Here is an 18,517-nt window from a genome sequence, read left to right on the forward strand (position 1 = left end):
CCTAGCAACCAGCCTGTCAGCCCGCTCCGTGCCTCTCCAGGCCGTCCGCCCGTCCGGACCCGCCGCTACCCGGACAGAAAGTTGCCTAAATACCGATGCAAACCCTCCAGAAACCTCCATGGAATCAAACTGAGAGTGAGCCGGGGCTGCAGAAGCCGAGGGCGCCGCCATGAACGACCGGTACCACCGGGCGGCCAGGGACGGCTACCTGGACGTGCTGAAGGAGGCCACACGGAAGGAGCTGAACGGCCCGGATGAGGATGGGATGACACCGACCTTATGGGCCGCGTACCACGGCAACCTGGAGGCGCTCCGGCTCATAGTGGCGAGAGGGTGAGTCCGAGCATCCGACCAGACAGTTAAATCATCCACAACTTGTTTCATTTCATCGGCTGACCGGAGTCACCGTGAAAGCTTCCAGTGGGGCTACAATAATTCACCTGTCTGTTTATAGAGCTGGTTAGGCTAACGGAAATAGCCTAAGTTGATTTTCTTCCTTATTTTAAGCTTACTAGCCAACGTTAGTCTTTCTTTCCTTCTTATTTATTTATTTTTGTTCTTTCTAGGGAGACTTATTCTCTCCTGTGACAATATTTTGACAGTTTAAAATAAAATAAAATATTTATGTTATTCTTTTTTTCTTTAAGTGAAAGTTTACTGGAAAATAGCCTAAGTGGATTCATCCCTTGCTCAATTAAAAACCTCCCTTATTTTAAGAAGAAGGCTTTAAATTTGAAACTTTAAACAAACTAAAATCAAGTCAGAGTTGACTATTCTGTAAACAGTAAGATTTTAAAATGTATACTTTTTTACAAGAAGAGACATCATGTCCCCAGTTTGCTGTTTGTTCATATAAGACATCTTGTTATCACCTATATATAAACTCTCTAGGAGATGTATTCTCTCTTGTGACAGTTTTAGTTTAATTTGTATTATTCTCTATTCTCTATCTCTATTCTATTATTTTGACCATTTTGTCAGAAGTGAAAGTTCAATGGAGCCTATGTTGGTTTTACCTTGTTCAATCTAGATACAAACTCACTTATTTTAAGAAAAACCCTTTAAATAGCCTATTTAACTTGAGACAAGCTATAATCAAGTCAGAGTTGAATATTCTTTAAACAGAAAGATGAAGACATTCTATGTCCCCACTTTGCTGTTTGTTAAAATGTCCTGTTATAAACTCTCGAGAATCCTCCAGCTTCACAGAAATAAACATTAGGGTATATTTTATATTACTTTCAGTGATATAAAATATCAGCATGAATATAATTAACACATTTTGCCACATATGTTCCTGCCCCCATCGCGGTTGTAATCAGTGCTGCTGGAGACGGAGGGCTTTACATTTTAACAGCCTGATTACAGAGAAAAGGTCACTTGACGCCCTAATGCTCAAACATAAACACTCTATAGTTCGTAGAAAGAGTGTGTGCTGATGAATTGGAAGAGTGATAACTATATATTTTGTCTCACAGATGGGGCTAATCCGTTACATAGCAGGCCAGAGCCGGAGCAGCAGGTATAATGATCTAAATCTGATTCTGTTACAATATAGAAGCCATTGTGAACTCACAAGCGGCGGATCAACGATATGATATGCTCTGAAAGCCTTGTGTATTAGTAAGAGAAAACTGAGATGATGATAAAAAGGTTCATGAGTTTGGGAGTAAGTCTATATTCTGTGAGATAAGTTGTAGCTATTGTATCCGAGACGTCTTTTGTTTAAGCGTTATGAGACAAAGCAGCGTGATATTTACTGCCTGCTCTCTCTACGGCAGACGATTAAAATGAGGGTAGAACGCTGTATGTCACGCTGCTGCTGGCAGGTTTATAAGGCGAGGAGTAAAGTGGAGACACAGGGAAAGGTCACAGTGATGGATAGGACATCTTCCTACTGCGGTCCCTGGAGGAGGCAGTGCAGAGTGGGCATGAAGCAAAGACTGACGACTAGAGCTGAGCTGCAGATCAAAGTTCACAGCAAAAGGTAAATGACAAGAGAAGAGCTACATCTCGCTTTATAGGCAGTTTTTTTCTTTCAGAAACATTTGAACATTTTATTTTCTTTCTTTTAGAGCTGCAAAGATGAATTGATTAGTTGTAAACTATTAAATAAACCGCCAACTATTTGGATAATCAGTTTGAGTCACACTCTGATTCCAGCTTGTTAAATGTGAATATTTTCTAGTTTCTTCTCTCCTCTGTGTAGGGCTGGGTACCGAACGTCGATACTTTTGTGGCACTGATAAAATTATTTATCTTTCGGTGCCAAATTTCGGTTCCAAAAGCGTCTGAGCGCGTAAGCGCAAGCTTATCTGTCCTTTCTGCATATTGACACAAAGCAGAGCTCTGACCAACACACACAGACACACACACACACACACACACACACACACACACACACACACACACACACGGAGAGGTGCGGACAGAGTAAACTGTCTGCAGTCTTGTTGAAGTCACAGAGAGTCACGGTTGGTTTCAAGTGTGGTTACAGTTTTTCATAACTTCACACAGATAGCGTTTGCTGCGATATGATATTAATGGCGAGCCGAAAGCGGTCGCGGTGCTGTTGACGTTACACTTCCTCTTACTAGACAAGCAGGCAGAACGGTGGTTTCTCTGCCCTGATGACTGACTGACAGGCTGAGCTTGCAAAGCAAGGCACTTTTAATAATGTTACTCCGAGTGAGCAGTTTTACCAGAATTTTGAATTTTTTTAAAAAAATTTTTAAACTGTTTTGATTCACAATTAATTTAGAAAATAAAAGCTTTGTGTTGATTTTTGTTGATGTTAAAAATGGATTTTAAAACATACGGTATCGAAAAAAGTATCGTTAGGAACCGGCATTGAAACTGAGGTATCGAAATTGGCACCGGATCGAAAGATTTTGAATGATATCCAGCCCTACCTCTGTGACAGTAAACTGAATATCTATGAGTTGTGGACAAAACAAGACATTTGAGGACGTCATCTTGGGCTTTTGGGAAACACTGATCCACAGTTTTCACCATTTTCTGACATTTTAGAGACCAAACAACTAATCGATGAATCTAGAAAATAATCGACAATGTTAATAATCGTTAGTTGCCCCCCTGGTTGAGAGACGACTCAGGAATTTTACTGGGTCTTGAGGAGCTGCATAAATTCATGGACAAACTTAAACCTACACTGTCAATTTACTAGTCTCGCATTGCCAAACCTTCCTCCACAGCGCTGCGGAGGAAGGTCTGGCTAGTCCACACAGCATTGTGAAATGGGAGAGAAACGTGCTCTGGTTTATTGGCATTTTTTTTAAACCAATCACAATCGCCTTGGGCGGTGCTAAGCGCCTGACGGAGCTACTGTGCCGCTGCAAAATAGCCTCGGGAAGGAACTTGTTTTGGTGGAACGTGTACGTTCAAAAGTTTTTCTAGTCGTGCAACAGAAAACTCCGATTGGACAGATCCGGCGGAATTTCGGGTGGCACCTGAACAGTCCCGGAAATGAAACGTCATCAATATAGACTAATTTACTAACACAGGAACACGTTACTGCTCATTTTTTCTCTGCTCCGATTGCAGGTTGGGGGGCGCGTAAAGACGACCAGTCTCTCTGCAGTGTTCTGCTGTGTTTGTTCAGTTTACTGTCAAATCTCTCGACCCCATATCTGCGAAAACAAATAGCTGTCTGTCAGAAAAAAACTACAATATGTTGTCATGTATCCTTTGGCATTTTTAAGTGTGCATATGGAAATCCTGGAGCTTTTTTTTTTTTTATAGTAGACTACACTACAGATTTGGTCAAAAACAAAAGTATTGGACAAATAGATATTTTCCCCTGGTGGTGGCGCTAGAGGAAAGGTGAGCACCAAAGTCAGTATGCATCATCCTCTGGGGACCATACACGTCTACACTACATTTCATGGCAATAAATCCAGCGGTTGTTGAGATATTTCAGTCTGGATCAAAGTGGCGGACCGACAAGCAGACCTACATTTTCAGATCCACACTGGCTAAAAACAGGATGTTCTTCCAATAGTAGTGGTTGGTTTCTGGGCCTCTAGGAGAATAATGAAGCTTGATGTGCAGTCTGCTGTGTGCCCTGTACGGGATGGGAACTTGAAGGCAACTATTACCAGAGGACAGGAAAGTTTGTGGGATCAACAAGCACTTTTTTTGTCCAAAGGGCCCCTAAGAGGTTGGGAATTTGAATCGAGTTTGTACTTATGATACAGACACGTTTCAGTTACTACCAGTCTTAGACTGGGTAAACCCAGCCCGATCTGCCGGCGATTTGATTTCGCCCTGTACGTTTATCTATCCTGCTTCCGTTACAAATCTGCGGGAACCAATCACAAACTGGCTTATCCACCTGGCGCGCTATTGGCGGGTTTAACACGATGACGATAGAGAAGCGACCAAGCAGCTTTTTGTTTACATTCAACATGACGGCCACTGAAACGTAGCGACCCATTGATGCTGCAGTCACTGCTACTTCACCGGGATCGTTGCTCTGATTGGTTGAAGGACTATCCAATTGTGTACAGAGTCATTTGAACTATGCCCGTTGATCACGCCTCTTGTCATACCTGCAAACTAGTCGCTTTTGGGTGAAAATCGCCTTTTTGAACGGGAAAATGTCATCCACGTGAATCGTGTAGACGCAAAGAGTTTTTATTTGGTGGGGGGGGGCGGGGTCCAGCACCGGTGCCTTAACGACTATTATCTACCGGACCGAATAGCAACGCGGATTTCGGTGCCTTATTTAGGTGCCACTTAAATGCCTGTGCTTCTCTCTGATTCTCCGAAAACGGACGTTAGAGGGAACTGAAACATCGACCGCATGTCACATTAGTTAACACTACACTTGGCATTTTTTGTCATTTTGTGCTTTTTTTTTTTTTTTTTAGATCAATTTTTTATTTTTTATATTTTTTAACAGACAAATGCAATTGAACAAGGTGCTCTTTATAAAAAAAAAAAAATGTATATATTAAAATCTTTCGGTTCAGGCACCGCTTTAAAAGTATCGTTTTAGCACCGGGAAAATGTTGTGTTTTCCCTTTATTTTCTTATCGGGAGAGATGGGGGGGGGGGGGGCACAAACTCAGCCCTTCTGAGTTTGCAGGTATCTCTTGTGCAGTAGAAAATACAGAGCACACTCCCCAGACTAATGTTCAATCTTAAAAGATTGAGCTTGGTCTGGTGATAGGCAGACTAACCCAGCCTTATATGTTGCTAGTAAACAGGTGGCCGTTTGTGAATCATCTCTGAGTCAGAGCTCCTGGCAGAGCAGCAGACGGTTGTGTTACAATGTGAGACAGTTCGGCGTGATACCTCCTTCGTGTTACTACAGTGATACATTTCTTGCCCTGTGCCTTTTTGGAATATGATCTGCTGCATTGCCCTTTCAGCTGACAGGGAAATATATAAGAGTAAAATATGATGGTACTCTGGAACATAAAAATAAACCACAAACAATTGGCTCTAATATCAGATTGTAGACTGCCAGGTTTGCTGACAGGAAGTGCAATCAGGGTTCAGGCTGATAAAGGTGGTGGCCGGGCTGAGTGTGGTAACAGTGTCCTCTGGGTGTCTGCAGAAAAAAGGCTCTTGGTGTGTGGGATAAATAATGCAAAGTCACCTCTGTCTTGTTTAACTTGCAGCGTTTCAATTATTGATCAGGACTTCGCCGCGACTCGGCCAAAACAGGAAGAGGAGGGACTCGATGCAAACACAGTCCATCCGTGTATACAAACTGTCCTGTGCACGGTGGAAGAGTCGACATGCTGCTTGTGTGTCTGTGAACTATAATCAATATGTAACCAAAACCTAGAGTCCAGTGTTTGTGGTTGTTGTTTGTCCTGATATTGCTTGCACAGCATTGTGGGTAGTGCTTGACTGATATCACTGCAATATTTCTGTGATATTTCATTCTTGAATCAAATCATTATACTGATTAACTTCAGCTAATATTACTGTCATTTGACAAGGGTGGAAGAAGACTGCAAAAACTTGCGCAAGATTGCACTGTACATTTCTGGAAATCTATCAATAATGTTTTTAATTAAATTATATATCATAATCATACATTTAGACTGGAAAAGGTCAGAAAAATTTGCTTATTTTGTCCACAACCCAAAGATATTCTTTTACAATCAAATAAAACAGACCGAAAAAGCAAATCCTCACATTTGAGAAGCCACAACCATAAATGTGGTACCCCCAAAAAAATATTTTGCAAACGATTAATCGCTTATCACAATCATTGCAGGTGACATTTCTGTCTTTGGTTTATTGAATTAATCGACTAATCACTTTAGCATTACTAATATGTAGCTCGACCTATCATCACTTGTACCTTTGAACATTTTACTCCCAACCACAGAGCGTGAAGTGAAAACACTCTATAAGGGTCTTCACTGTACCTAGAGACAAAATTAAAATGCCTTTATTTGGTCACTTTACCTTTTATTGCCACTGATGCATATTGTAAAATAAAGGCATTTTCATTTAGCACAAACCCTACAGTGTGCCTTGATTTGGAGTCTGTATTCCACCCATGCAACGAGCCCCTTTTTGCTCTGATGGATCAAAAAACTGATGTTACCGTTACATTACCTAACTTAAGTAATGACATTTTAAACCTAAGGATCTTTTTCACTGTAGGAGATGAACTCATATAGTTGCTGGATATTTGAGTCATTCCCATCAGCAAAGGGAGGTTGAGTTTCTCAGTGAACCTGGGTTAAGTCTGCAGTGTGCCATATCTTTCTCTGTAAGAAAACCTCCGTTTGGTGCTGAAGATTAGAAACTTATACAGTATGTAACTCAATTTATGACCTATTTATCCTTATACAGTATATACAGAAAATGGGTCATAAATTGAGTTACTCTCTTTGTCAGTGTAGACAGGATCAAGACAAATTAAGACTTTCTTGCACCTTCTAAACTAGGGCTGGGCGATATGGAGAAAATCAAATATCACGATTTTGGTGACCAAATACCTCGATATCGATACCACAACGATATTGTAGGGTTGACTATTGGTGCTTTCACAAAATATTTACACAATGAGATTTTTGATAAATAATCATCAGTAATGTGGATATAATGACTAAGTGGGTAAAGGCAAATAATAGAACAGTTACAACAGTCTGGTAAGTTCAGAAAATGACATCACTTTACTGTAATGCAGCCTTTAAAACCAGGAAAAGAAACTTATGCCATATTACGATATCGATATATTGCCCAGCTCTATTCTAAACTCTTCCATTGTGTCATATTACAAAGTAATGCTACTATGTTATTGAATCTTGAGGGGAGAGCAAACCATGAAAATAATCCCGCACAAAAACAACACGTGGATAGGTGTGTCTATATAGTTCATTTCATTCCTTTTAATTATTTAATAGCACATGAAGAAAGAACACTAACAAAGCAATATTAATAATAACAGAATATGCAAAGGGAGGCCAAAAGCCTATCAAGTGTCTCCAGGTTATGTGTGCGTGGTCACGCAAGGAATGTGGCTCAGGAAAGGGAAGTTTGGGATCTCCTGCTGGAGCTGCTGCCCCCGCGACCCAACCCCGGATAAGAAGATGGATGGATGGATGGATGGTCACAGAAGGCTTGTATCATGTGGACGCGCCGACAGTTTTGTTGTCACTACTAACAATTCCTCAGGGGGGCGACAGAAACTACGCACTATAGCTTTAAAGAAATCACAGATTTTTTTTTTATCTAAATAAAAGAGATTAACAAACTATTAACTTCATTAAAAAATTAAATGAATGAAGAACAAAGCCTAACCCTTACGTGTATGCCAGTTCTGGGATTATCTATGCTGGCAGTAGCTCAGTCCGTGGGGATTTGGGTTGGGAGCCGCAGGGTTGCCGGTTCAATTCCCTGTGTGGACCAAAGTATGAGTGTGGACTGGTGGCTGGTCTGGGGATCAATAAAAGTATCAATTAAGACAGTGTTTTTTTAAACATTGTGAGGGATATTGTGCATGACATAAATTGGCTAAAACCTGCAGCACACTGGTGTGCTCCTTTTTAAAATGAGTAACATAAATCATACGTATGTGTGAATCTGGTAACATGGCATCTTGTCTCGTCCCCTGTCTTCCAGGGGCGACCCGGACAGGTGTGACATCTGGGGCAACACACCGCTTCACCTGGCAGCTGCCAATGGCCACCACAACTGCCTGTCCTTCCTGGTGGCTTTCGGTGCCAACGTGTGGTGTCTGGACAACGACTACCACACACCGCTGGACATGGCCGCCACCAAGGAACACATGGACTGTGTTCGCTACCTGGACTCCATCGCTGCCAAGCAGATCACCCTCAACCCAAAGCTGGTCAACAAACTCAAGGACCGGGCGTTTCGAGCCGCCGAGCGCCGCATCAAAGACTGCGCAAAGCTCCAGAGGAAGCACCGTGAACATATGGAGAGGAAGTTCATGAAGGAGTCAGCGGCTTTAGACAACTTGGATGCTATCAGCTTTTCGAGCTACGCCAGCGGCAGCACACTGAGCAAGTTCAACACTGTCACCTCCAACATGCCATACTCGCAGGTGGTTGCTCTTTGACTTTGTGTTAAAGTGGAATATCACCTCTGGGTTAGCTACTGTTCCATTTGCTCCTTGTTCTCAACATATTATACCACTGAAAGTTTATTTAATCACTCTTTCTGAAAAGCTGACAAAACATAATGAAAAAAAGAGTTTTAACAAGCACCTTCCTTGAAACCAGCATTAACTGTTATTGGCCAGTGGGGAGCAGCAGAATAACCTGTAAACACAGCAATGATGTTCAGCTCGTAAGGTTGATATTGTAAACTCTTTAAACATATCCTCATACAACGGTTCGTATGATATAACAAGTTAGGCGTACGTTTCTGCGTTATCCTACAGATGTCCAGCAACAAGAGCGGTGCAGAACCTGTTTAGGCATCAAAACTACTTGGTTAGGTTCAGGAAAAGATTGGGGTTTGGGTTCAAATGAGTATATTTTTTACGTAACTTACTCGTGGCGGTACTTACGTATGTTACGTAACAAAAGTATGTTAAAATAAGTTGACTTTTTTTTCACACAGGACGCAAACAGCGACCTCTTGGGCGAAAGTCCTGTGGTATTTGACCCATCAATCCACCCCGACCTCCTCCCTACGCCGACTTTGTCGCTCTTTATACTACATCGCCTGACTTCCTCCTTGAGACAGCCCTGTACGTCCTGGCTCGCGCTTATGTGGGTTATACAAATTAAATAGTGCATTACTTTTTCGAGGGTGTAAGTATAAACGGTGAATTTGAACAGCCCGACTTGTTACCAGACAGTTGCTTATTCATACATCCAGCAAACACGGAGCAACATTAGCATTTATTTCATCAGTCGTGTTCCTGACCACCTGATGGATGTAAGTTGAAAAATCAGTCTCCTTTTAAAGCTCTAGTTTGGTCTCCATCTGCTTAGGGGAGATATCTGTATCTTTAAGAGTCGGCTAGTAACTAACTTTGTCTGTCGTTTGGACTCTTTGCCAAACCTCATCGTATCTGTAGTCTTTATTCGTTAATAAAATAATTTCTTTTCAATTCTTTGTCAAAACAATGAGGTGCTCGCATTTTACTGTCTCGTAAAGTAGTAGATACTGTTTTATTTTAGAAAATGAATCATAAAACGCCAAGATCATGTTTCAATTCTTTAGAAAGACAAATGAAAGAAACCCTTGATTTTCTGCCGAGGTCTGGTGGAACAGAGAGCAGCTTGAAAAGGGGGCAAGACTTTGACTTCATTTGAGTAGTAACACTTACAGTGATTGTTTACAGTCATGTGGGTTTATTCATTCAGTGGTCTAAATGAAACTGAGCAGTTTTTCTTAATTCTTAATGTCTATACTTTCCTCTCAGGCCACCCTGCTCTCTACAGCCAAGGGCAAGGCCAAGATACAGAAGAAGCTGGAGAAGAAGAAGCAGGTTGATGGGTCGTTCAAGATCTACGAGGACGGCAGGAAAAGTGTGCGCTCGCTGTCCGGCCTGCAGCTCGGCAACGACGTCATGTTTCTCAAACAGGGTACATACGCCAACCCCAAGGAGCGCTCTCGCCTCAACATCCGCGACATGTTCCACCCTAACAATGACAATGACGACGACGACGACGACGACGGTGTCTCCCGTGCCATGAGCGACCCCGGCCTCCACGAGGCTGCGTATTCGGAGATCAGTGCCGACTCCGGACGCGATTCACTGTTCAACCGCCCAGGGCTCGGCACCATGGTGTTCAGGAGGAACTATTTGAGTGCAGGCATGTTTGGTACCGGGGCACGGGAGGAAGGGAGTGTAGTAGGGAGTGAACCTGTGGGCCGGGCACCCAATGTTCGTCTACGAGGACGTCTGCCCCGCCGCTCGCCCAGCTTCGATGAGGACAGTATCGGCAGCGCCTTGAGCCTGCAAGAAAGAAACCTTCAGGAGTTGCCCTGGGAGGAGGCTGATGTTGGGTTGGATGAAGACTTGGAGCCGGAGAGCAGTCCGCTGGAGACCTTCCTGGCCTCTCAAAGCCTCATTGAGTTCATGGCGATCTTCAGGCGGGAGAAGATCGACCTGGAGGCTCTGCTGCTTTGTTCAGATCAGGACCTCGCCAGCATTCACATCCCTTTGGGCCCCAGGAAGAAACTTCTGGATGCCTGCAAGAAACGTCTGGACACCATAGATGAACCAGAGGCCATTGAAGACACTGAGCTCTGAAGGTCAGTGTGAAGGAATCCACATTTTGTTTTCAATGGGAAGCACCACTCTCCTTTCAGAGAAACCGTTGATGTCTCACATAAGCTACGGTTTCTGCATGAATCCGCATGTTGTGTAGAAGACTTTTAGTGGAGATGACAGACATCACGGAATTGTGAGAATATAAATAGGTGTAGATGGCCTTAAAGCTGTGGTGGGCACTTTATTTTTGGTGCAAAAATTCCATCAAATCTTTCAGCATATTGCAATTCAAGTGGTCTGAGATAAAACTAGACTGGTGCACCTCCTGTTTCCAGGCATTAGGGCCCAATCAAAAACTAGAAAAGTGATCAGGCGATTCACCGCAGGGTTGTGAGGCGGTGGGGGTGTCACTAAATGGCCCATTTGTGTGACGTCCTGTTGACAAACAGTTTTCTATTTACACATCCAGCTGACACAGAGCAACACTGTCATTTATTTTAGCTCTGTATTTGGTCTCTACCAACTCCTGAGAGAAATAGCGGTCTCTTTAGCTGCTAAATGCTCAGCTATGTTCACCAGCTAGTCTCTAACTTTGTTGAATTGCTCAAAAGCAGACTTTCCCATATGATAATTCCATCTATTAAGATGTATTTATTTCATTCACTATATAATGATATCATTTCTCCATATTGCACACCTCTAGCTGCACCTAGGTTAATCTAATGGAGATCCACGGACTACAGCTTCCAAAACGACCGCACAGATTTACCAAGGCGTGCCTAATAAATTAGACTTCAAGCTCCTGCAGTTGCATATTTCTCCAACAAAGATCTTTCCCTTGAATGTGGTTGATTAGACCATGTCCTCATGTGGGCATGTTTGACATCAAACTAACTTTATCATACTTTTGTTGCACTTAACTCTGGATGATTTTTTTTAAGTGCATAGAGTTTAGTTACCAGAGCAATCTCCTCCAAACATGGCTCCACCCAACTTCAACCTGAGCAGAGATCTAATCAGCCAGAGTAACTGAGAACAACTGTGTGGGTTAACAGCAGAGCCTTTTTACCAGCTAAAAGTCACCATCTAGTGGCGACTTATGATTACAACGAGAGGCCTGTAAATCATTTTAGTACCATGACACTAGGCCTGCACAATTCGGGGAAAAATATGAATCACGATTTTTTAACTTAGAATTGATATCACGATTCTCTGCCACGATTTTTTTCTCACCAAGTGTAATGTTTATTGCACACATGAACCATGACAAAACAAAACAAATTGGCAGTACCAAACATAGACTTTTTCTTTGGCACCAATAGCACATTGCGCATCACCACAAGCCTGTAAACATAGAGGCTTCAATGGATAAAGAAAATAAAGTACATACTGGCCATTTAAGTACAGTAGGCTACCATAAATAGTGACATATAACACATTGAACTAAATATGGCCCTGATACCGGCTCTATCTGAACTCCTTGAACATGTTTTTACATAATTAAAACATGTTAATGTCAATGTCAAATGCTTTCAATAAATTTAAAAGTAGGGCTGGGCAATATGGAGGAAATCAAATCTCACGATATTTTTGACCAAATCCCTCGATATCGATACCGCAACGATATTGTAGTGTTGACTATTGGTGCTTTCACAAAATATTTACACAATGAGATTTTTGATCAATAATCATCAGTAATGTGGATATAACAGAACAGTTACAACAGTCTGGTAAGTTCAGAAAATGACATCACTTTACTGTAATGCAGCCTTTAAAACCAGGAAAAGACAACAATTATGCCATATTACGATATTACGATATCCAAAATCTAAGACGATATCTAGTCTCATATCACGATATCGGTATAATATCGATATATTGCCCAGCTCCATTTAAAAGTTAAATCGTGAACAGGGGTGAATCGAGATCGCGATTTAATAACGATTTATCGTGCAGGCCTACATGACACTTATGTTGATATTTCATTATACATTTTTATCACAAGAAAGTCATATCTACTTTTTTTTTCCTCCTCTATTTACAGGATAAACACACTTGATGCTCGCTGTCCAGACTGAAATTTGGAAAAGAAGTTATCAATGCTTTATGGAAAAGCTTTGCCACAAACTGTACACATGGATACATGTTTTTTTTTTAAAGGATTCCTTTCCAATAAATGTAGCCTGACATGTTATTTTTGCATACTGTATTAATTCATGTATCAGTGAATGTACTTAACCCTTTGAATATAGTGTTTATTATGTCTTCGTTGTACAGTTTTCTTATTTTAAACATGTTATTTTACTCAACGGCACATACACAGTGGCGACTTATGACTATTATTTTATGGATGCAAATAGCCACAGACTGACTGTTGCTCGGGAAACACTGCTGCAAAAGTGAAACTAAAGGGTGCTGCTGTGAGGTTATGTGAGTTAGTGCTAGATAACACTGTTATCTCAGGTTGCTCCGGGGGCGTATATGGTTTCACTCAAGGTCCGTCTGTCTGCGAACTCTGTGAGAGTATGACTGTGCATGAATGTTTATTTTATCTTAGTTAAAAAAATTGTTTGTTTTTTTATCAATAGATGTACCCACAACCATAATTATCTTTTATTAAAATAAAGTGAAAACCATTATCGTTTTGTGTGTGAATATATTTTGATATAACTGAGCAGCGTTTACTGAATATACAACGTGATATCATGACTTCACGTAAACATACATGCCATTTTGTTATCTGTACGCATTTTGAGCTAGCTGCGCGTATGTCTACGCTGTATACAGCGGAAGGCAGTCTGCAACGTCATAAGCATAAACGTGCCTTGGAAAAAAAAGAACTGGTTGGGTTGAGGAAAAGAAGAAGTGGTTGGGTTCAGGAAAAGAAGAACTGGTTGGGTTTAGGAAAAGAAGAAGTGGTTGGATTCAGGAAAAGAAGAACTGGTTGGGTTTAGGAAAAGAAGAACTGGTTGGGTTTAGGAAAAGAAGAAGTGGTTGGGTTTAGGAAAAGAAGAACTGGTTGTGTTCAGGAAAAGAAGAACTGGTTGGGTTGAGGAAAAGAAGAACTGGTTGGGTTGAGGAAAAGAAGAATTGGTTGGGTTGAGGAAAAGAAGAACTGGTTGGGTTTAGGAAAAGAAGAACTGGTTGGGTTGAGGAAAAGAAGAACTGGTTGTGTTCAGGAAAAGAAGAACTGGTTGGGTTTAGGAAAAGAAGAACTGGTTGTGTTCAGGAAAAGAAGAACTGGTTGGGTTCAGGAAAAGAAGAACTGGTTGGGTTCAGGAAAAGAAGAACTGGTTGGGTTGAGGAAAAGAAGAACTGGTTGGGTTGAGGAAAAGAAGAACTGGTTGGGTTTAGGAAAAGAAGAACTGGTTGGGTTTAGGAAAAGAAGAAGTGGTTGGGTTCAGGAAAAGAAGAACTGGTTGGGTTTAGGAAAAGAAGAACTGGTTGGGTTTAGGAAAAGAAGAAGTGGTTGGGTTTAGGAAAAGAAGAACTGGTTGTGTTCAGGAAAAGAAGAACTGGTTGGGTTGAGGAAAAGAAGAACTGGTTGGGTTGAGGAAAAGAAGAACTGGTTGGGTTTAGGAAAAGAAGAACTGGTTGGGTTGAGGAAAAGAAGAACTGGTTGGGTTTAGGAAAAGAAGAACTGGTTGTGTTCAGGAAAAGAAGAACTGGTTGGGTTGAGGAAAAGAAGAATTGGTTGGGTTTAGGAAAAGAAGAACTGGTTGTGTTCAGGAAAAGAAGAACTGGTTGGGTTGAGGAAAAGAAGAACTGGTTGGGTTGAGGAAAAGAAGAACTGGTTGTGTTCAGGAAAAGAAGAACTGGTTGGGTTGAGGAAAAGAAGAACTGGTTGGGTTGAGGAAAAGAAGAACTGGTTGTGTTCAGGAAAAGAAGAACTGGTTGTGTTCAGGAAAAGAAGAACTGGTTGGGTTCAGGAAAAGAAGAACTGGTTGGGTTGAGGAAAAGAAGAACTGGTTGGGTTGAGGAAAAGAAGAACTGGTTGTGTTCAGGAAAAGAAGAAGTGGTTGGGTTTAGGAAAAGAAGAACTGGTTGGGTTGAGGAAAAGAAGAACTGGTTGGGTTTAGGAAAAGAAGAAGTGGTTGGGTTCAGGAAAACCAAAATTAACATGCAGCACGCGATCCCTGGTCTCCTGGGTGTTTAAGATTTTCGCCCCTTCATACTACTCGCTACGGCGTCAATTCACACGCAATCGTAAGGTAATGTAAGTCAATGGAGGCCATACTGCGTTGATAAACACGCTAAAAAACAAGTATGCATCTTGATAACACGCCAATAATGGCATACGAATTGGCGTGTCGTACATGTATACGCCACTTCATGAGATCAGTCTGGAATGTAAGCTTCGCCCTTGCACCCTTCACGTGCCATTCTCCGGCAAAATGAGTGACACCGACGGCTGATTAGGGCTTAGTATAAATAAAAACAACAAGCTCAAGGCTGTGGGAGGATATGGAAGGGGACAGACCGCCTGGTGCTCTTATGTCCTGTCTCTCAAAGAACTGATTTCAAAATATATGCTGATTTCCAGCGGTGGAAGAAGTATTCAGGTCCTTTACTTAAGTAAAAGTACTAATACTGCACTATAAACAGTCCTTCCAGAGTTTTTTTGTGATTGTTGCAGGCAAAAATCCTTGATTATGCGGCACGTTTTCTTAAAAAATGCGATGGAATATGCTATATATGATATTTATGCAATTTTATGCGATGAAATTGCGGGAACTTGCAAAAATTGCGGGAACTTGCAAAAACTGCGGTTTGATGAAAAAGAGAAGAAAAAGTGATTCCCACCAACACCCTGCTTTTCGAAGATGTTCACGTCGTGTAATTACGTCACTTCATAACGTTCCCATGGCAACCGGGGAAAATGGCCGCTCTTGTGTGAAGTAAACGCAACATTTTTCAAATTTCTGTTAAGATATATGTGACTTGGGTTCCTGGATAGCTCAGTTGTTAGAGCGGGCGCCCATATATGGAGGTTTACTCCTCGATGCAGCGGTCCCAGGTTTGACTCCGGCCTGCGGCCCTTTGCAGCATGTATTCCCCCTCTCTCTCCCCTTTCATGTCTTCTGCTGTCCTGTATAAATAAAGGCTGAAAATGCCAAAAAATAATCTTAAAAAGATATATGTAACTTTTTTGCTACGAAAATGTGGGGATTATGAAATCATGCAAGCCCCGCATATTTTGCGCGGAAATCTGCAATTTATGCGCTGAAAGTGCGGCGGATTTGTAAAAATGCGCCCCCCCCCACCCCCCCTGCATAAATATGCGGACTTTGGCTGATTATGCATTGAATTACGTTTTTCTATCATATTTGCTGAAACTGACCCTCAGTTCCATCAAGACCCTGTTTACACGTACATGCTTATTTTTACAAACGGAGACATTTCCCTTCGTTTGTGCCCTTCGTTTATACGCAAACGGAGAATTCGCCTCTGAAACCGAGTCTTTCTAAAAACTCCGGCCAGAGTGGAGATTTTGGAAATCTTCGTTTGCACGTAAACTGAGAAATACGGAGGTTTAGGCAGCCGAGAGAGAGAAAGAGGAAGTGATTCGTTGCTGTTGTTGCTATTTTCGGGATTCTGATTGGCTAACGTGGGCTTGAGCTTCTCATTACACCGCCACCTACAGATTTGGCGTGCTCTTGACGGCATTGACGGCATATATACACGTGGTACGTGTAAACGAACACTTTTCTGAAAACTGACAGCTGTGCACAATGTTATTTTTGAAATCGGAGAGGTTGAAATGTCCATTTATGAAAATAGCCGGCCACGTGTAAATGTAGCACAAGTGTCCCAGTAAGCTATTTCAGTGAGTCAGCATGCACAATACCAGGGCCTCTCCTAAGTGGAATGCAGCCATCAGTAAGGGTTTAATACCAGGACCTCTCCTAAGTGGAATGCAGCCATCAGTAATGGTTTAATACCAGGACCTCTCCTAAGTGGAATGCAGCCATCAGTAATGGTTTAATACCAGGACCTCTCCTAAGTGGAATGCAGCCATCAGTAATGGTTTAATACCAGGACCTCTCCTAAGTGGAATGCAGCCATCAGTAATGGTTTAATACCAGGACCTCTCCTAAGTGGAATGCAGCCAGCAGTAATGGTTTAATACCAGGACCTCTCCTAAGTGGAATGTAGCCATCAGTAATGGTTTAATACCAGGACCTCTCCTAAGTGGAATGCAGCCATCAGTAATGGTTTAATACCAGGACCTCTCCTAAGTGGAATGCAGCCATCAGTAATGGTTTAATACCAGGACCTCTCCTAAGTGGAATGCAGCCATCAGTAATGGTTAAATACCAGGACCTCTCCTAAGTGGAATGTAGCCATCAGTAATGGTTTAATACCAGGACCTCTCCTAAGTGGAATGCAGCCATCAGTAATGGGTTTGAATACACCTGTGCTTTTCCTACTATGACATGAAAAAAGTCTATTGATTTTCAATGTAGAAAAAAACTGTTTAAATCTGTCAATCAATGGTTACAGTTGTCAGTTCAGACCCAACTCCATACACATATATACATGATACAAATATAATACAATAATGTGTAATAAAATAATAATGAAATAAAATAGAACAAATAAAAGGCAGCCAAAAAGGGAACTCGTGCAGCATCCTCATACCCATGCATTACATACACACTGTTACCCACAAATACTGGATAAACACACATGTGTGTGCCTGCACATCCATAATTCTCCTCTATCCACCAATGCCCCACCTCCCCTCTGAAAGTCAGTAGTAATACTATATTCAAAAGACATCCATGCTTGTGCGTTTATACATAGATACATTTAATAAATTAAGAGCAAACACACAAAATGAAAGCCATGGATTGGATAAAACAGGGCAATCCAGTACAATGCTTAATCCCAAATATTGGGACATGCTGTGCTATTGACATGTGACAAGAAGAGATTCCAGGTCCTTTCATATGTGTAAGCTGTACCAGACAGGGTTAACCTTATCTTTTCACTTCTTTAATCCAGCAGAAGACTTTTATTTGTGACTAGGATTGCAAAATTCCGGGAATTTTCAAAGTTGGAAACTTTCCATGGGAATTAACGGGAATAAACGGGAATTTATGGGAATGAAGTGGATATTTTTAATATTGCTTGTTATAATGCTGTTAGTCTATAACAGGGAACTTAAATGTAGTTGAAACCCATATTGTAGCATAATCTTGGTTAAAACAACCTGATTTAATGCAACTTCAGTTGAATGTCCTCCCTGTTCGTCAATGACATGCACACACGCAGTAATCAGCATAGGCTACTACATACTGGCCAAAATTTAGTTTTAAAATACGGTATATATATATATATATAAAGTTGTTTTTGGGGGGTGGGTAATACATAACCCATTGCTATTATTAACCTACTGTATCTGTGTTAATTGTATAGCCCACTAACCTTAGTAAATCAAAATTCCCCAGCTAAACTTTGCATGGAAAGCAGTATTAAAAATATCCGGTTAATTCCCGATAATTCCCGTTAATTCCCATTAAAGTTTCCAAAATTCCCCAGCTCAACTTTCTATGGAAAGTTTTCGAAAAATTTACCAGAAAATTTTCGCCCCTTTGCAACCCTATTTGTGACGCTAATTGTTAATTTATTACACTGCCCTGTGACTTTTATTCTTGTGTTTCATACCTGTCTTTTTCTAGCTGTTCTATATTCTCTTCAACTGATGTTTTTTCGACAGCTCTTTAATGTTTTATGTAAAGCACTTTGACTCGCCTTGTTGCTGAACTGTGCTATACAAAATGCAGCCGCCTTGCCTCGCCTGGTTCTTTCTCTGCAGTATCTGCA

The 18,517-nt window shown here is 41.5% G+C and overlaps 1 protein-coding gene across 1 annotated transcript; it reads left to right on the forward strand.

Annotated features, from left to right (window-relative positions):
• Window positions 1–11: 11 nt before the first annotated feature.
• Window positions 12–12,881, forward strand: LOC120551198 (Usher syndrome type-1G protein homolog). Its single transcript, XM_039788425.1, has 4 exons — window positions 12–333; window positions 8,116–8,560; window positions 9,893–10,728; window positions 12,732–12,881. The coding sequence occupies exons 1-3, from the start codon at window positions 170–172 to the stop codon at window positions 10,724–10,726; spliced, it is 1,443 nt and encodes a 480-aa protein (XP_039644359.1). The 5' UTR covers window positions 12–169; the 3' UTR covers window positions 10,727–10,728; window positions 12,732–12,881.
• Window positions 12,882–18,517: the final 5,636 nt, after the last annotated feature.

The sequence above is a fragment of the Perca fluviatilis genome, chromosome 21, assembly GCF_010015445.1.
Source record: "Perca fluviatilis chromosome 21, GENO_Pfluv_1.0, whole genome shotgun sequence".
In the NCBI taxonomy this organism is placed as follows: Eukaryota; Metazoa; Chordata; class Actinopteri; order Perciformes; family Percidae; genus Perca; species Perca fluviatilis.